Below are 18,825 nucleotides of genomic sequence, written 5' to 3' on the forward strand. Positions count from 1 at the left end.
TTTCAGGGGATAGTTTATTTCCCTCTTGGTGGAAATCTTCAGGAGTCTGAAAGACTACTTGTTCTGAATATTTGTGTAAAAAGTGGTGATGAGATGAAAAGCCTCTGCTTAGGTATGAGTTGGATGGGATGGGCTTTGAGGAACTCAGATATTCTTTCTCTGTCGTATACTTGTTAATCCAGAAGAATATAATAGAACTTCTTAGTACCAAATTTAGCTGTTCACAAATTGAGTATTATTTTTATATAGAAAAAAATAACTTTTTTGAGCCATTTCTCAAGACCCTGTAGTTTTCTTCAAACATAAATTTACGCAAATGAACATAATATAACTGAAGGATGTGTTTTCGTCCACTGAGTCATTGTCTCTTGCTAAAGTTATCTGGCTGTTTTGAGGTTTGTGAAGTTGTATATTGGTGCCAAGCCAATATATTTGGGTAGCCCCCATAAGGATCATCAGAAGAAGTTAGTATTAAACACCAAATGTTTTTAATACATTTAGAAATTAGTATTGAATACCAGATGTTTTAACAGACTTCTTAGCAGTATGAAACTTTTAATATTTAGTATTTTCTTGAGGTATACCTTTTAAAAAAAAACAAAACAACATCAGTTCTCCCTTCAAATATATTGGCTTGCAAAATTGTATATTATGTTTCTGTAGAGTTATCTTAATAACTTAGTAATAACAAACCTTTAGTATTTAAAAAAATGGTATATTATCACATTTATTTAGAAGTGTTGAAACTATCTGAGAGAACTCATTTTGAAATCTGCAAACTGTTCTTTGGATATTTTTTGCTACTAATTAACATTTCTTTTTACAGGATTCATGAATAAAATTTTCCATCCCAACATTGATGAAGCGTAAGTAAAAATTTCAAGTAGTTTAAAATTTTAGTAGGAAGCACTTCTAAGTTAGAGATTTTTCTGTTTTATTCTTAACAAAAAAAACCCCAAAATAACCAAACAACAAAAAATGAAACATAAAGATATATTTTCAGAGTCTGCAAACATTTGTAATTGTAAATTGTGAGAGTTTGATGCCCTAGAGGAGTTGGTTGTTAAGACCACTATGTAACTTATATTTTCTTAACCACTATAATTAGAGGTCTATTTACTTATATCTAATATAATAGTAGGATAACTCATCTCATTCTCTTTACATAATTACATTGTCAGAGATCTTTTTGAGTTTCAAATTTCTTCCCTTTATCTCCTCCCCCAATCCATTGAGAAGGAACGCAATATAATGTCAGTGATATATGTGAAATCATGTAAAACATATTTTCATATTAGCCATATCACCAAAAAAAAAATTTTTTTTAAGTGGGGAAAAAAACATTTTTCCCTCTTGTAGTCAGGTCATCAGCTCTCTCTTTGGGGATTGAAATCACTTTTTTCATCAGGAGTCCTTTGGGACTGTCCTGAATCATTGTGTTGATCATCATTCAATCGACCATCAGTCGATCATCATTCAATGTACATTTTTTTTTTTTAAACAATCCTGCTAATGAAAATAAATGTAACTATAAATGGTTATAGTTGAGTCTCACTTTTACTGTCATTGAAGCAAATATAGATGTGCATTTTCTTTTTAATTGTTATTGAGAGACCTTAAAACTCAGCAGTATTGTTCTGTTGTTTACATCCTTTTTGAGTGTATCTAATAAGCATCTCATCATTTGTTTTTTCTTCCATATAAGTTGATGAAATTGTTTTATAAAATGATCAATTAAATAATAACCAAAATATGCTTTATTTTAAAATGAGAAATAGAGTGCCCCAAGAGACTAAATTTCTTAAAATGTCACTCTTTCTGTCTTTTTCAGGTCAGGAACTGTGTGTCTAGATGTAATTAATCAAACTTGGACAGCTCTGTATGGTGAGTTTTTTAGTGGCATATCTCTGAATATGTGATCATATATTTCTTAAAGAATGTTAATTTGGTCCTCTCATTTTATTTTTTTAAACTTTTTGTTGGGAATTATATTCCCATTTTATATACTTGGTTGGAAAATATATTCATTAAAGATTATCTGGCCTCTACCAAAGTACAAGTGTTAAAGTAATAATGTGACAAAAAATATCTTAGTATAAGGTTTGTATATGTAAGGAGGTAAACACTTGATTTGTGTGGATTTCTGTATACATTTTTTAATCCTACATCATCTCCTTTTAAATCTGGAAAATTCCTTTAGGGTAACATGTTTTTGAAAGAAAGTTATGTCTCTAGGATAAAAATTGTCTATTTCATAGTGTATCCACCAGCCTTGTTTGGTTTCTCTTTAGGGTACAATGATAGAGAAGATAATTTAGCCTGGGTCACCAATTCAGCAAACATTTATCAAATATCTACTTTAGGCTAGGTGCTGGAAATATAAAGACAAAAGCCAAATTCCCCTTTCCATCAAGGAACATTTTTATTTTACAGATTATAGTGCTAAGTTTTCATCTTTCCTAAATAGTTATTTATTCAGTGCCTATGTACAAGATTATTTTTAACTGTTGGAAAAATAGACGGGTAAAGGAGACATGGATTTTATTTTTATTTATGTGATTCTTTTTATTGTAGTTTTTAATTAAAATTTCAATAGTATTTCATTTTTTCCAATTACATACATCATTTTCAACATTTAGCCTTTGTGAGATTTTGATTTTCAATTTTTTTTCTTCCTCTCCCCAAGACTGCAAGCAATCTGATGTAGATTTTACATGTACGGTCATTTTAAATATATTTTCATATTAATCATGTTGTGGAAGAAAAATAAAAAAAAATCAAAACCATGAAAGAGAAAAAAACAAAGAAAAAGGTGAAAATAGTTTGCATCAATCTTCATTTGGTCTCCATAGTTCTATCTTTAAATGTGGATGGCATTTTCTGTTTCCAAAATTTCTTGGATCATTAGATTGTTGTGAAGTCCATTATAGTTGGTCATCATATAACTTTTTTGTTGCTGTATATAGTGTTCTCTTGGTTCTGCTCACTTAACATCAGTTCATGTAAATCTTTACGGGCTTTTCTGAAATCATCCTGCTGGTCATTTCTTACAGGACAATCATATTCCATAACATTCATATACCGTAACTTATTCAGCCATTTCCCAACTGATGGGCATCCACTCAGTTTCCAGTTTCCAATCACTACAAAAAAGAGCTGCTACAAATATTTTTGCACATGTGGGTCCTTTCCTCTCTTTTATGATCTTTTTTGGGAACAGACCCAGTAGTGACACTGCTGGACCAAAGAATATGCACAGTTTTATAGTCCTTTGGGCATAGTTCATAGAAGAGAGCCTCCCAAAACCAAAAAACAAACAACTTAACTAAAAATATAGAGGTAACATGATTATAGAATTAAGAGAAATTCACTGTTAACCTGAATTAGAAAGGATTATTTTTGAAAAAGGCTCAAAAAAAAAAAAGAAAAGAAAAAGGCTCTCTGTTTTTTACATTAAAGTGTCCTTATCTGTATCCAGGAGCAGTAGCCATTGCCTAAACCTGCTATCCTAGTTTTCGGGTCAAAGTACTGATTGAGAGTCAAGGAGTGAGTGCTGATTAGTAACAGTACTTTGTTTGATCTTGGGTTTTTCCTAGGTTTGCTATTCAAGAACTGATCATTTCTTAACCTTGCTTACTTTAAGAAATCTTAGGAGAAGTTATGGTTTATGGTAGGAAAGAAGGAACAACACAGCAAAAGAACACATGTTCTGAAACTGATTAAACAGTCTTCTAAAGATGGAAAGTTTTGATCTTATATTGCAAACTCCCTGGATTATTTAATATGATGGTTTTCTTAAATTGCATTTGCAGGATATTTAGATCAGATACTACAAGTTATTTTTATTCATATAAAATAGATACTTCCTTAGATTTTTTTTATTTCTTTAACTTTCATCAGAAAAGTTTGTTTGCTAATCCAAGTCATTCCAACTCAGATTTTAAAGAAAAAAAAGTTGAAGTGACAAAGATGGTAGCATGTGTTTTTTTTTTCCCCAGAGTAAACAAAATATAAATTTAAGCATTATGGAGTTGACCTGAGTTAACAATGTTTAATTGTATATGGATCTTTCAATACAAGACTATGGGCTACATAAATAGAGTAATGAGAAGGTATTTTGAAGATTGGACAAAATTTTTTAAATTGTTCAAAACCGAGTTTCTCATAATGGAGGGTAAAAAGCAAGGAGGCATGGTGTGGGTGTGGGGGAGTAACAATTAGGATTAAGTGACTTGCCCAAGGTCTTATAGCTATGAATGTTAAATGTCTGAGACCAAGTTTGAACTCCAGGGAAGGTGCTCCATCCATTGCGCCATCTAGCTGCCAAGGTATGGTATATTAAAAGTTATTATTTCTGTATCACTAAAAAGAACTAAATTAGATGACTGGGAGGAAGGTCCTTTCCAGCTCTAATGTATGATTCTATGTAGTTTTTCTTCATTTTTTATTTTAAAAATTTATAAGATTAAAGTCCACCAACAAAGACAATAAAACAAACCTATTGAATTAAAAAAAATAAAGCTTTACATACAACCCTTAGATTTTACCAAAGTGAAATCAAATGGATTAATAGACAATACTTTTGATACTTAGAGAGCTTTCAGTTTATCAATATGGTTATTTTCTTCCCACGGTGCAGAATTAGTGATTTATATTTATTTTCTTATTCTATATGACTTTTCTCCATGCCTTACTGTGGTCCACTTTCTGAGTCCATTGCAAACTTTTCCCCAGATGTCTATATCTATAATTTCAAAATCTGTAATAAAAAGATTGTCACAAATATTTCATTTTCATTTTGTCCATTTCCTATAGCAGATTTTATTCTGAGAGCTTTAGAAGGTAGATAATTTGACATTAATAACAGGCAAAAACATTGACTATTTATAAATACTCAACTAGAAAATGAAAAAAATTATTAAAGTTCTTAGATTTCTGTGCAAATTAATTTTTCTTTAAATTTTGAGGGAGATGGTCATAAAATTGTATGTAAATTTTCCCCCAAGATACATAAGTATCCAGAGCTGTCTTTCTTATCTATCTACTTCCCCAGTGAATTTTTACATGAATGTTTTCTATGATCAGTTTTTAGGTTAAAGAATCCAGACTCCCAAATCCTTGTAATTTTAAGGATTTTTTTATCTAGCAATCTAGTAAAAATCACATGGTTTTAGCTGTTGTAAATTTGCCTATGTACTCTACCTTTCCACTTTAAAATAATAATAAAGATTTAATTTTTATTGAAACTGTTAAAGTGTAAACTTTTCTACCATTATTCTTTGGAATTTCATAAACTACTTCATTCAGTGTGTATTAAGTGCCTACTTTGTATCTATCTCCTCTCACAAGCTACATGAAATTCACTTAATGTCATTTGACTGTATCTTGATTTGGTAAATTATCATTCTTCTGTCATAGACTCTATTTAACTCATTTCCAAAGATGAAGCAGTTTATTTTTCTCAACAGTTGGGTCAGATATATTATCTAATTAGCCAGTAAGTTCTCAGATCTTCACCTGCATATTTCCATTCTGTTGATGTGAAAATTTACAGAAAAAAGAGGGAAAATATTTTGCTTTTGGATTATGGGGAATCAAGGATTGGTGAAGTGGACAACTCTGTAACTTTTTGATTAGAAAAAGGAAAGAGTTTCATCTACTCTATTATAATTTTATAATATTAAAACATTGCTTGGGGCATCAAAAATTCAAGTGGTTTGCTTATGGTCACACAATGTTTTATGACAGAGAGTGACAATATAAGACAGCAAAAGTATTTCTCTTAGAAGTATAAAATTTATTTAAAACCACCCACAAAATTCTGTTTAATCAGTAATGATACAATTTGTAAGACTTTTTAAAAACTCATGGTAAGATTTAAAATATATTTTCAATTGCATTATTCATTTAATCTTATTGAATTAGGACAATGAAAAATGAAATTTAACACACTAAACATTGAAGACATGGGAAAATAGGACAAAACAGACAAATTCCATCAAGACTATTTTTACATCTATGTTTCAATATTATTATCAACATCATAGTACATCTTGCTACATAAAAATGGAATCCTAACAACAACTGCTATGCATCAAAAATTCAGCTTTATTAGATCTTTCAAGGTAGCATGCAATCACAACTCGAAAATTTTCAAGTTTTTTGATACTTGAATCTTCAAGTATTGCTGGTAAGAGTTATTTCAAATGTTAATCATAAACTTAAGTCATTATACTTCCCCCTTTTAAAAAAAAAAAAAAAAACAAACTATGAAGTGCTTTTCCTTTTTTAAATGTCTTCCATATGTTGGGAACTTTTTTTAAAGTTTTTTTTTTTAAAGAAATGTTTGATTATTAAGTCATTCTGTTTACCAGAATCTATAATATAGTAGGTTGATAACAGGAAAACATTCCCAAACACAAAAGATTAAAGCTGGAAAATATATAGTAAAGGTAACCCTGTATGATTATTGATTTTCATTTGCTTTAGAACTATCTTCTCAAATTCAAAGATGATCTTTAAATATAATCTTTGCTCTTCTTAAAAATAAATTTTGCTCATCAGAAGCATTCTTGAATCCATCTTCTGCACTAGCTTTTAGTCACTGTGCTGTTTCCTTGATTATCACTATTTTTCCAAAATGTATCTAATGTTTCTGTGAAATGACTTAAAAGTTTTTCAAACCTTAATTTCACTTTTTTTCTGTGAATTGGAAGAAGTTATCTCAGGTCCATTCTTACACAGCTTAGGGGAAGCATGTTAAGCAGTCATTCAGATAGTGGCCAAAAATACTTTATTTCAAAATACTGCAGGTTTTTTTGGAGCTTGTGTGTTTACAGCATTTCTATCTGTTTATGCCAAGTAGAAGTATATGGTTTTTTTGGTCTTCATGAATGATTTATTGGAATATTTATGGAATATGGAATAATTGTGAAATTATTGTTTGATTAGAATTGAGAAATCAGTATTGATCTCTATCACAAACATCATATTGTCTTTGAAACAGATTTCATAACAAGTCTCTTAGTGTTTTATTTCCAGGACTTGATATTCAAAAAATGTTGATTGTGGTAGATAAAGTGAGAAGAAATGAATTGAGATTGTTGGATTTAATAATAATCTCCAATGATACTTCATTCCATGACCGACTTTCAATATATACCATATCTAAAAACTAGGAGATCTTCAGATGGTGTTGATATATAACACAAAAAATTAATCAGCCACATACAGCCTAATATTCCTTGGGATTGAGAAATAATTTGGAATTCAGTAGTGATTTCCATTTCATGATAATCTGCAACCAAATCACACACACACACACACACTCTCTCTCTCTCTCTCTCTCTCTCTTTCTGTGTTCTCTATTACAAAGCCAGTGCTTCAGAATCAGCAATTAATTTACTGCTTATTTTGAAACCTTGACAAAAGGTAGTTTCCATTTTGGCTTCTGGGTAGTTCCAAAATAAACTGTTAGAAGTTGGAGCTTTGGGCCTGATGTCAGGAAAAGCTGAATTTATATATGGCCTTCTTACAGTTAACTAGCTGTGTGACTTTGGACAAGTCTTAACCCTGTTTCCTCATTTTATAAAATGATCTGAAGAAGAAAATAACAAATCATTCCAGTATTTTTACCAAAAAACAAAAACAAAAAACCAGACGTACCTGAAAAACAACTAACAACAGAGTTCCAACAAGTCTCACAACTTAATTTATGGACCTATACTCCAATTTGTTTCCTTTTCTAGAATCTAGCATTTATCATGTAGTGAATGATAGTCTTCCATATTGATAGGAACTTACTCTTGGATTCAGTATGGAATTTACATATTCATAATTCTTACTGTTTGAAAACTATAGGACACTCTGAATTGTTGCTCAGTGATTTCTTGATGCTAAATTTAAATGGGAGCTGCAAAAAAGTACCAGAATGCCTAGTTGCCTGTTAACTGCCATTATTTAATAGAAGGTTAATAACAAATCTTGTAGTCATGATGCTTTTGTTTGCGTTCCCTAAAGTAAGAAGGATCACTCCAGATTTAAACAAGACTTCAGAAGAACATCTAAGAAATAAAAGAAAGAATTTTGATTTAAATGACAACTGAAGATCTTCAGTCATGTTAAGGAAGGACCACATAAATTTTAATGAGAAAGAATTTACTTCCTTCAAATTTAAGTTCGAGCAATTGCATTAAAATACACAGGATGTTTTAAAATATATATATATATATATATATACATACACACACACACACACACACACACAGAGTTCAAATCTGTCTGTAGGCACTTAACACTAGCTGTGTATTAATCACTTAACTTCATTACCTCAAGACAATGTACTTGCTGATGTCACAATGTTTTAGTGGCCCATGGTTTTGATAATTTCCCTTTTCTACAACCACAGAATTGTCTACTTTTAAATGGTTATTTTGGAGTAGATGTACCCAAATTTGCTAAATTTTTCATTGATTGCTTCATATTGCTTCAGTGTTTCATCAAGTAAACCATCCAGGTGCTTTGATCTTGGATGTAGTTTGACTATTTCTTGGTTTTCACTTCTATTCTCAAGGAGTTCTTCCAAGGAGTTCTTCCTATTTTAAAAAGTCTAGTTATTCTGATTTTTCATTTGATGGCAAACCTTTATTAAGCACTTACCATGTAAAGCCTTGTGCTGTATGTGGGAAATGGTTTCAATAAGACATAATTCTCATCAGATTAAAAAAGGAAAACAAACACAAGAAAGAAAAGCAAGCAAACAAAAATCAACAACAAAAACTATTTACTTTGATCCACATTCAGTTTCCATAGTGCTCTCTTGGGATGCAGATGGTACTTTCTCAGTTTTATTGGAATTGCTCTGAATCACCTAATTGTTGAAAACAGCCAAGTCCATCACAGTTGATCACATAATCTTCTTGTTTCTGTGTACAATGTTCTTTGTTCTGTTCATTTCACTTAGTATCATTTTATGTAAGTCTTTACAGGCTTTTCCAAAATTAGCCTGATCATCATTTCTTATAGAACAATAATATTCCATTACATTCATAAACCATAACTTATTCAGCCATTCCCCAAATGATGGACATCCACTCGTTTTCAAGTTCCTTGCCATTACATAAAGAGCTGCTACAAACATTTTTGCACATGTGGGTCCTTTACCCTCTTTTATGATTTTTTTGGGATACAGATCCAATACACAGTGCTAGTTCAAAGGGTATGCACACAGTTTGATAGCCTTTTGGGCATAGTTCCAAATTGCAGTGGCTTTAATTTCATCCTGAAAATTATCTGTTCATATCCTTTGACTTTTATTAATTGTATTCTTATAAATTTGAGTCATTTCTCTATATATTTTTGAAATGAGGTCTTAATCAGAAACACTGATTATAAAATTTTCTCCCAGGTTTCTGCTTCCCTTCTTATCTTGATTAAATTGGTTTTATTTGTGCAAAACCTTTTTAACTTAATTTAATCAAAATTACACGTTTTGCCTTTTGTAATGTTCTCTAATTCTTCTTTGGTAATAAAAGAAGTAGTTTTTTAAAAAAAGTATTATGTCAGGTAGAAGGTCATTCCTGATTCATAGAGAAGGATATTAGGCTTCTTGGAGGAGAAAACATTTGAATTAGACTTTAAAGGATGTATAGCAATTCAATAAGAAAGAAGTATAGGATGGAAAAGAGCATTCTTGGCAAAGCAGAGGCAAAAAGGTGGAAGATTTCAAAGTATATTCAGGGAAAAATATAGTCCAATTTGGATAGAATGTGTAGAGTTCATGGAAGAGAGACAAAGAAATAAGCTGAAAAATGGATTGTGAAACATTGTGAAAAGTTTTAAGTGCCAAATAAAGAAGTTTAACTTTTGCTCAATGGGTAATAGACAATAACTGAAGTTTTCTAATCAGAAAAGTAACATGACAACCAGAGCTTTGTAGAAAAAAAGTTATTCTAGCAACAGTATATGAAGGATAAAGTACAGGCAGGTAGACTGTTTTTGAAGAGGTTTCAGTAATTCAGTCATACTGAGGTTCTGTATTGGGATGACAGCAGAGAAAAAGGTTATGAAGTTGGAGTTGTCAGGACTTGTTTATTGATTACATATGAAAGATGAGAGAGTTGGAAGAGTAAATGACATTCCCATGATTTTGTTCACTAGTAAGTGACTTTGTAATCAAGAATTCCATTGATCTTTTTTCAGTCCTTCATACCGTAGATTTCTGTAGTTAAGATTCTTTTGCCACTTGGCCCTACCAAATATATTTTTTTCCTTTGAATTCAGAAATACCCTATTTTCCTGAACAAAGGTCATTGTAATTAGCTGATTACAAAGTCATTGATGACCAACTTGAGTTCAGCAGTGGGCTTGGGTGCTACATTCCAAGAGTTTAAAGAGAGGGGTTTTTAGGAAGTTGGTAAACATCTCTTCTGTGACCACTTTCCTGTCCCAGACATTGCTGAATATTGAGTATACAGAAAGAAGCATAAGGCAGGCTCTGATCTCAAAGAGATCACAATCTAATGAGGTAAAGTTAGGCAAATAAATGTACAACTTGCAAATAGCTATATATAGTTAAACTACATATAGGATCCTTTTGAAATAATCCACTAGGGGCTGGGCACTATTATTAATGGAGACTGGGAAAATATTCCCATTGAATGTGGGATTTTACCTAAGACTTGAAGGACAGGAGGCAGAGATGAATAAAGAAAACATTTCATATTTGGGGGGACAAGTGAAGATGCTTGGAGTCAGGATAATGGCTTATCTTATTTGAGGGGCAGCAAGGAGGGAAGGGGGTATATGGTAGAGTTATTAGGAAGGCAAAATTGACAGGACTTGGTAATTTATATAGGAGAAGTGAGAGTGAGGGATGGGGGGTGTGAGGGGGAGCCTAGGTTGTAAGTGTAGGTGACTGAGAGTATTCTAAGAGAAAAAAAGAATCAGCTCATTTTGGGACATGCTAAATCGAAGCTCACTATTACATCGGCCATCCCATTTAAGGTGTCCAAGAGATAGAGACTTGAGAGTAGAAGTCAACAAAGAGATTTGGGCTGGGTGAATAGATTTGAAAATCGTCATCATAGAAATAATAATTGAAATCTATGGGAGCTTATGAGATCACTGGATGAAATAGTACAGAGGGAAAAGAGAAGCCCAAGACAGAACCTTATGGGGCTGTACTTTACTGGGGCATTATGTGGATGAGATACAGCAAAAGAGACTGAGAATGAATGGTCAGAGAAGCAGGTGAGAACTAGCGAGAAAGTATCTTGGAAAGTAGTGAGAAGAGAATATAAAGGAGTTGAGAGTGATCAAGTGTCAGAAACTCCAAAGAGAACAAAAAGATAAAGAAAAAGCCATTAGATTTTGCAATTAAGAAATCATTAATGATTTTGAAGAGGGAAACTTTCCTTTGAATGGTGAGTTGAAAAGTTGGAAATGAGAGAGAGGCATCAACTTTATAATCTTGTCAAAGAATTTAGAGAGAGAATATGGATAAAGTGAGGGATTTTTGAGGATGGGAGCAATATTGACGTGTTTGTAGGTAGTAGTGAAGTAGCCAGGAGACAGAAAGATTACACATAGTGAGGTGGGGGTGAGAGAGGAGAGGGAATGATGAATTAGAAGTGAAATCCCTCATGCATGTATAATAGTTTGCCTTGGTGTGGAGAAGGGCCCCCTTAGTTATATGTGAGACATGCTTGAAGAAGAAGGTAGTGGCTTCAAGTATTAGGTAACTCGAGAAGTTTAGCACTAAAGAGCAAGAGAGTTGAGATGGTAGCTATGAGGTATAGAAAAGGCAAGGAAAGCTTTTCATGTAAGACTTTCTCTTTTTGAGTTAGCCATGTAATTGAGTACATATTTGAGTTTCTTATTTAAGAGATAGATGATGTTTTTCTGCACGAGAACCATGTCAGCAGTGGCAGGGATTAGCACACTAACATTTTGTAAGTTAGTTCTTTTGATATCCAATATCGGTTTATTTTACAATACAAGATTTACAAGGCAGCCAAGTTTAGATATTATAGCTGTAGAGACAGTATGTTCCATCTTAAAACTAGGTTCAATTCTGCTGCTCAGAAAATTAATTCTGATCTCAAACCATTTCTTTTTCATGTCTGCCTATCTCAATCATACAGTACATTTTGTATTCTAGTGGAAATTTTCAGGACCTTTTGTTTACCAAGACTTCACATAAATGTTTCTTTCAATTATATAGTGTTAAATGGCCAGTTTATTACTTGTGTCTAACTACATTTTTCCTCCATTTCCCTTTTCTCTACTCAGTGCTCATAAACACCTTTGGAATTGAATAGAAAAGAAGTTAAAAAAAAACTCATTAATTAATTTTGGTAGAAAACAACAATTTGAAGATTTGTACATGTTCTGTTACAGCCTTAAAAAGTTGACTACGTAATTTTACAGAGTAGATAAATATAAATTTATTAAGTGAATGAATGAATTATATTATGACTAGTTGTATTATAGACTTGTTCTATACAATTCATTACACAGATTTATGATGTAAACTACATTTATTTTTGTGATGTTGATTTTACTAAACAATTAGATGAGAGTTTTGCCATTTCCTATCATAGAAAACATGATAATTGGACAGGGTAATACGAATAAATGAAATTATCGGCTAAAATGAGGTATTACTTTCCTTTTTCTCTGTCATTGTCAATAGGCACAGAAGTTGTCACAAGTCCACAAAAAAGATTTGTAAAACAATAACAAGTGCCTAAATAATAGTGACTTACATACTTAGTGTCCATAAACATCTATTCTCCAACCTGTATGCCAGTCAGTTGTTTAAATCTTGCTATTTTAAAAAAAACAAGCCCAAAACTTTAAAAGTTACTCTCCAAGATTAACTGACTATTCATTTGTTTTTATAAAAATTTCAAAGGCTCTGAATAGGATTGAATGAATTAAAGTCAAAAACAAACTGGCCATTTATCACTTATTGATAACATTATTCCTATGGAACTAATTCTGTACTGAAAGATTGCTCTAACAGATCGTGTTATCTTATAGTCATTTAAAAATATTAAGTTATGCCTTTGCTATTAGAAGAACTTTGGGTAGATAAAGTAAATTTTGTAGTTTTTTAGGGGCTCTAAGCAGACCAATCTACTTTTTAAAAAAATCTCTCTTCATAATCACAGACCTCAGACTTATAGAGACAAAAGGAATTTAGGACATTACCTAATTAACTATCCTCACTTTAGATTATTAAATTGAGACCCATTGAGGTTAATTGTCCAGGTGACAAAGCAAGTATCTTATCACATGTGTATTCTGCTTAGCCATTCACTGTGTGAAATGCTGAGCACATGATGATGTTGGGAATGGGAAAGGCAGAAGACAAAAAAAGCACATTCCAAACGAGAAGCAGTTCTGGGAAGAGAAACAGAAAACATGGTGGTATCAAAGAGAAGGTTATATATTTGAGAATTAGCCTGGCACCAATAGAATAGAAACATAATGGCCTTGAATATTAGGCCATAGAAGTTAACATTTGACAGAAAATTGATGGCTGTTTCAATACTTCTTCAGGCACCTATAGTTTGATTACTGTGAGTTTTTAACCAACCATGGATAGCTTCCATCATCCTCATTCTCCCTTCCCCTCCCCCTCCATTCACCACATGGAGATGATCTTCCTGAGTTGCTATATTCTAAAAAACAAAAGGTCACCTGTTGAACAAGCTTCTAATAATCCTTTTTGAACTTAGCCAGGTGTATGGATGGCAGATGTTCAGTCTGTCTCTGGGACTGTTTTTCGAGCCCTTGTCAGCTGGGTAGCATCTGCCCAGAGTTTTATAAACTTGAAAGAATCCAGAGTCATCTGTACATGCTCAGGAGACATCTGAATGGGACTTTAATGGAAAATAAATATAGAAGATTAATCTGTTATTAGCTTATAGATTAAAATGGTGAGGAGAAAGGATGCTAGACTGATGAATATATATATATTTGACCAAAGTATGAGCTATCTATATTTGAGTCTTAACTAGAGCAAAGTCCGTGGAAGGAGAAGGGGAAGGATGATTGTAAGAAAGGAAAAAGAAGATGGGATACAAAATGACTGAGGTTTTGTACCTGGGTGACTGAGGAATAATGATCCTATTAATAGAAATAGGGAGTAGGAAAAGGGAAATTGGGGAGAGATGATTTGGGTTTTAGAAATAAAGAATTAAGTGGGCAGAAATTTGAGGGACTGGTCTAGATTTGGTAATTCATTATATCCTTTGAATATATAAAAATAGATTTATGGAATTAAAAATGTTAAGATGAGATTTAAAATACAAATATCCATAGGAAACATTGAATTAAATTTATACTGGAGTGTAAATGCCTCATACCAACTTTCTGAGAAAAGGTTTAAGTAGAGAGGACAAAGTATTAAAAGTTATTGAATATTATAGGAGAATGGTATTAAGGATGCTTGGGATACTAAATGGAAAGAGAAGACTGTAGAATAGAGAAGCATTTCAATGATACTGACTACTGGGTGCCATTTTGGTCTACCACTAGAGTGATGGAATTATTTTCTGGGCAGAAATAGTTATTTGATAGAAATTTCTTTTAGAAAGGTGGGGTGGGGAGGTGGGGTAGTGGGCATCAGGTGATAAATAGATATGGTAGCTGAGATTCCGGCAGTCAGGCCTTCAGATTGCCGGAACAGTTGAGGACTGCAATTGGGGAAGTGCAAATATCCAACAGGTCAGTTGGATCTTTGCACTTCCACATAGTTTTTATATGAAGATACCAGTATACTTTAGAGACAGATGTCCATTTTAACTGAAGGGAAATTGATATCTGAAAATGGAACAAATATGGCCACTTGTTATAAAAGGGATACTTGACTGATTTTTCTATATATTAGCTTTTTTTAAAAAATGAGTTACTCTTAGTGGAGCTGGTAGATTTTTTTAAAAGACTCATTCCAATTAATTTATTTTGAAGAACATGTAGAATATGGTAGTTTTTTTTTTAATTACTACTTTCTCCTCCTGAAAATAAGATTATATCATTATTGTTATTATTATTATTATTATTTGTAGTTGCAGTAGTAGTAGTAGTAATAACTTTTTAATATAGCCCTTTGGTATAGTTTGAAAAGTACTTTACAGTAATTTTTATTACTGTAAAGGATAGCATATTATATTTCTCCTTTTACAGATGAGGAACTTGAGATGCAGAGAGGAAGAGACTTGCCCACAGTCACACATCAAGTCTTTGAAGACCTGGGATTAGCTTTGTGGGTTTTTTGAGTATGTGCATCCCAAAGAGCCAGGTTGCTTCGAACCACTTCCCCTTTGCTTAGATGTTTCTCATCTTTGTCATCCCTACTTCCCACCCCCAAGGACTCCTGGTACTTTGACCTGCTATTCCTTCGCTGGAGATAATTCAGTGTAATTTCTCTCACCACTGATTCTTGTAACAAAGTCACCTTAAAAATACCAAAAACAAACCAACTCCTCTCTTATCCCTCCCCTTCCCCACACCGACCACCACCTTCATTGATTCTTGCCTACATTCACTTTAATAATCTTTTACCTAGATCCTTCAACACTACAAATTAGGGACAGGTGATGGCCTGGGCAAAAATTAGAAGATGAAAGGGTTAAAGGTAGGGATTCAGAATCTGTACCAGTCCGTAGAAGGGAGAGAGTAGCTGCGTGTCGCCAGCTCACATTCACATGGTGATTTAAAGGCTGCCAGGCACCTCTACAGAAAAGCACGTAGAAATTATGGGCTTTATGGATATCCCTTTTTACAAAGGAGGGAAACCATGGTGCACACTGTCAGCTGTCCAGAGATCACAGGGTGGTTTGATGTCAGACCTCTTACAACTCTCTTCATCCGATTCCAGCACATAGCCACACTGCTTTTCTAGTGTAGGCAGCTGGGTGGTGCGGTGGCTAGAACCCTGGGCCTGGAGTCAGGAAGGACCCAGTTTCAATCGAGTTAGCTGTGTGACCGTGGGCAAATCACGTAATTCTGTTTGCCTTGGTTTCCTTGACTGTAAGATGGGAATAATAATAGCACCTACCTCCCAGGGTTGTGAGGGTCAAATGAGAAAAAGCTCTTAGTACACTGTCTGGCATTATTATTATTGTTTTGCCTTCTTTGTGTCTTGAAAGCTTAGCAAAGTACCTGGCCCATAGTAGGTGCTAGCTACTGTGCTTAGTGCATAGTAAGTACTTATTGACTGAAAAGTGGGGTTAAGTGGGGTTAGATTGCTTTGAAACTATTTGAGAGGGCAAGAACAAAAGGGGAGAGGAGTGAGAGAAAGAAAAGAGAATTTATTAAGTGCATACTATAGCTAGGCAATATGTAGTCATTTCACTCTTGTGTTCACAGTTTCATCTTTTAGCTTCAGCATGAAAACTAACATGCAAACAAAATACACACATGACAAAACTGGTGGTAATCAACAGAAGGAAGTCTAGTATCATTCTCCAAAAAAGACCTCTGTTTTCCAGAATCAGTAAAATGGATGTTGCTGCTTTTTAGAGAATTTGGGATTTTTCTTACTAGAAATACTTTGAGGACAGAAACTCTTTTATTGCTTGCATCCTGAATCCTTCATCCTATCATTCAAAGACAAAGTCTTTGAATATAGAAAGTGATAAATATTATTCAGTGAATAAATGGGATGTAATTGTAGTTTGCTAGTTTGTGCCCAAAGCTTAAATATGGATGTTGCCATGTTATAAATAGTATTCAGTTCATGGAGCATCTAGGGACCAATAATGTGTGGGCTACATTTTGACAACTAAAATAAAACAAGTAAGAGTTATCAGTTTACTTGTCCTTTAACAGGAACTGGCATTGTAAAGACTTTTTTTTAAAGTTAAACTTGTAGTCTTGGCCTTTGAATGTTATCTACAAGCTATGTGATTTGCACAAGTAAGTCTTATTTTATTTCTCCATTGTATTATTTTTCAAAATATAATAGTGGTAAAGTGGTTTAAGATTTTGGGTTTTTAAAAAAAAAAAGCTCTTCAGTTACTAGGCATCATAGTTTATTGTGACTGACCAAGATAGGTGCCCAATTTAAAAAAAAATACAAACAAATACTTTTAATCTCAGGAATAGTTTGGCTTCTTTTGGGTTTTTTTGGTTGACAGTTGTGTGAGATACATGTGAGACAATGGCAAGAGATTAGTCTTATTTACTTTCTTTTATTTCTTTCATTTTTTTAAAAGAGTTGTTCTCTTTAAATATCTTGGCCCAGTAATTTGGTATTTAGTAGCTCGCATCTGTATTTGTATCTGAGCTATATAATTTTCTTTTTCTGCTCTGTATAGTTCTTGTTTTATAGATGTGACTCAGTATATCAGTGAAAAGGAACAGAACAGGGTGTGTTGAAACAGGAAGAAAGTAGAAGCAGGAAGGAAAAAACTAATAATTGAGGTTTCTTTTGCTTCTTAGATATATTGCCTACACAGAACCCTTATCAGTAACTTTAAAAATCATAAAAGTTTGTAGGAGCAGAGTTTGACTACTTCTCCTATAATAGATGAAATCCTTGGTTATGAAATGTCATCTCTGAGGTATTTTTCTAGCCCTGAAGCAATTTTGAATGTTTACTTAAAGAACTACTTAGACTCTGAATTATTTTTAAAGCTTCTCTATGGGGTGTGTGTGTGTCTGTGTGTCTATGTTTTCACATAAATAATCAGTTTCTCTTCCTTTGAGTAACATTTATGATAACATTTCAGCATGAAAATCCTCAGGGTTAGCAGTAATTCTGGATTGATCTGGAAAATGTTCTCATTTCCTTTTACTGAGCTGCCTGAAACACAAGGTTGGAGGTTTAAAGCCAGGAGGAACTTTAAAGGTCATCTATTCTGACCCCTTTACTTTATGGATGAGTAATTGAAACATAAAGAGATGAAATGGTGTGGTCACTGTTCCTCCTTGTAGGAGCAAAAAAGAGCTTTTGGCTCCAAATCCTACACTCGAAATCACTTCTGCATGTATGAACAGTTCAACCACATAGCTGCCTAAAGTGTTGGTTAGAAGGGATTTTCTGTACCATGAATTTCAAAAACAAAACAAAACTTTTGGGGCATTTCTTGACCCAAAGTGTAAAAAAGACATCTTGATCACTATATATGGGAATTTAATGTAGCTATTGAAGGAGGCCTTCATTGCCACTTAAGTTAGAGATACTGTTGGGAACTAACTTATGTTAGTCCCCATTGATAGGGAAGTTACTTAATCATTTTATTGTGAATTAGCCATATCTTTTCATCTCTCTACTTATTTGTGTTTCTATCTAAGAGTAAGTGATGAAAAGAAATAGGGAAAAAAATCTTCAGATTTTAAGAGTAACAATTTTGATAATGTTGTTGGGGCCCACTCTAACCTACCAACCTATAGATGAAACATTAAAAAGACCATTGCTTTTTCAATAAGTAAAAATAAACCATCTTGATGGAGATAGACAATGAATCAGCATATGATAATAGTGTAATTTTAAAATTAGAAGATATCCTAGTGATCAACTAGTCTACTTGCCAATGTTTTACTTGAAAGAACTAAAGCTCAGTGACATAAAATTGATTAGATCACAGCCAGTGCTTTTATTGATGATGTGTTCTATTGTAGCATTAGAATAGGAAAGTTCATAAGTACTATTTAGGCATATTTAATCACAGATCCCATGTTTGGAGACACATGAATATTCGTGCTATAAAGCAGTATTCTCCAAACTTTTTTGAGCATTCGCCCATCATAAACAATATTAAAGCACTTCTTTAAATTAAATTAAAATAAATAATTATTTATAAATTCAGT

General features: G+C 32.9%; 1 protein-coding gene across 1 annotated transcript in view; it reads left to right on the top strand.

The window, feature by feature from the left end:
- The window catches only part of UBE2H (ubiquitin conjugating enzyme E2 H), a 136,039-nt gene that overhangs the window by 104,581 nt on the left and 12,633 nt on the right, over window positions 1-18,825 (top strand). Inside the window, exons 4-5 of the mRNA XM_051961548.1 lie at window positions 827-866; window positions 1,832-1,884. Coding sequence (XP_051817508.1) covers window positions 827-866; window positions 1,832-1,884 — 93 coding nt within the window. The remainder of the gene's footprint in view (window positions 1-826; window positions 867-1,831; window positions 1,885-18,825) is intronic.

This window comes from Antechinus flavipes, chromosome 5 (genome assembly GCF_016432865.1).
Source record: "Antechinus flavipes isolate AdamAnt ecotype Samford, QLD, Australia chromosome 5, AdamAnt_v2, whole genome shotgun sequence".
In the NCBI taxonomy this organism is placed as follows: Eukaryota; Metazoa; Chordata; class Mammalia; order Dasyuromorphia; family Dasyuridae; genus Antechinus; species Antechinus flavipes.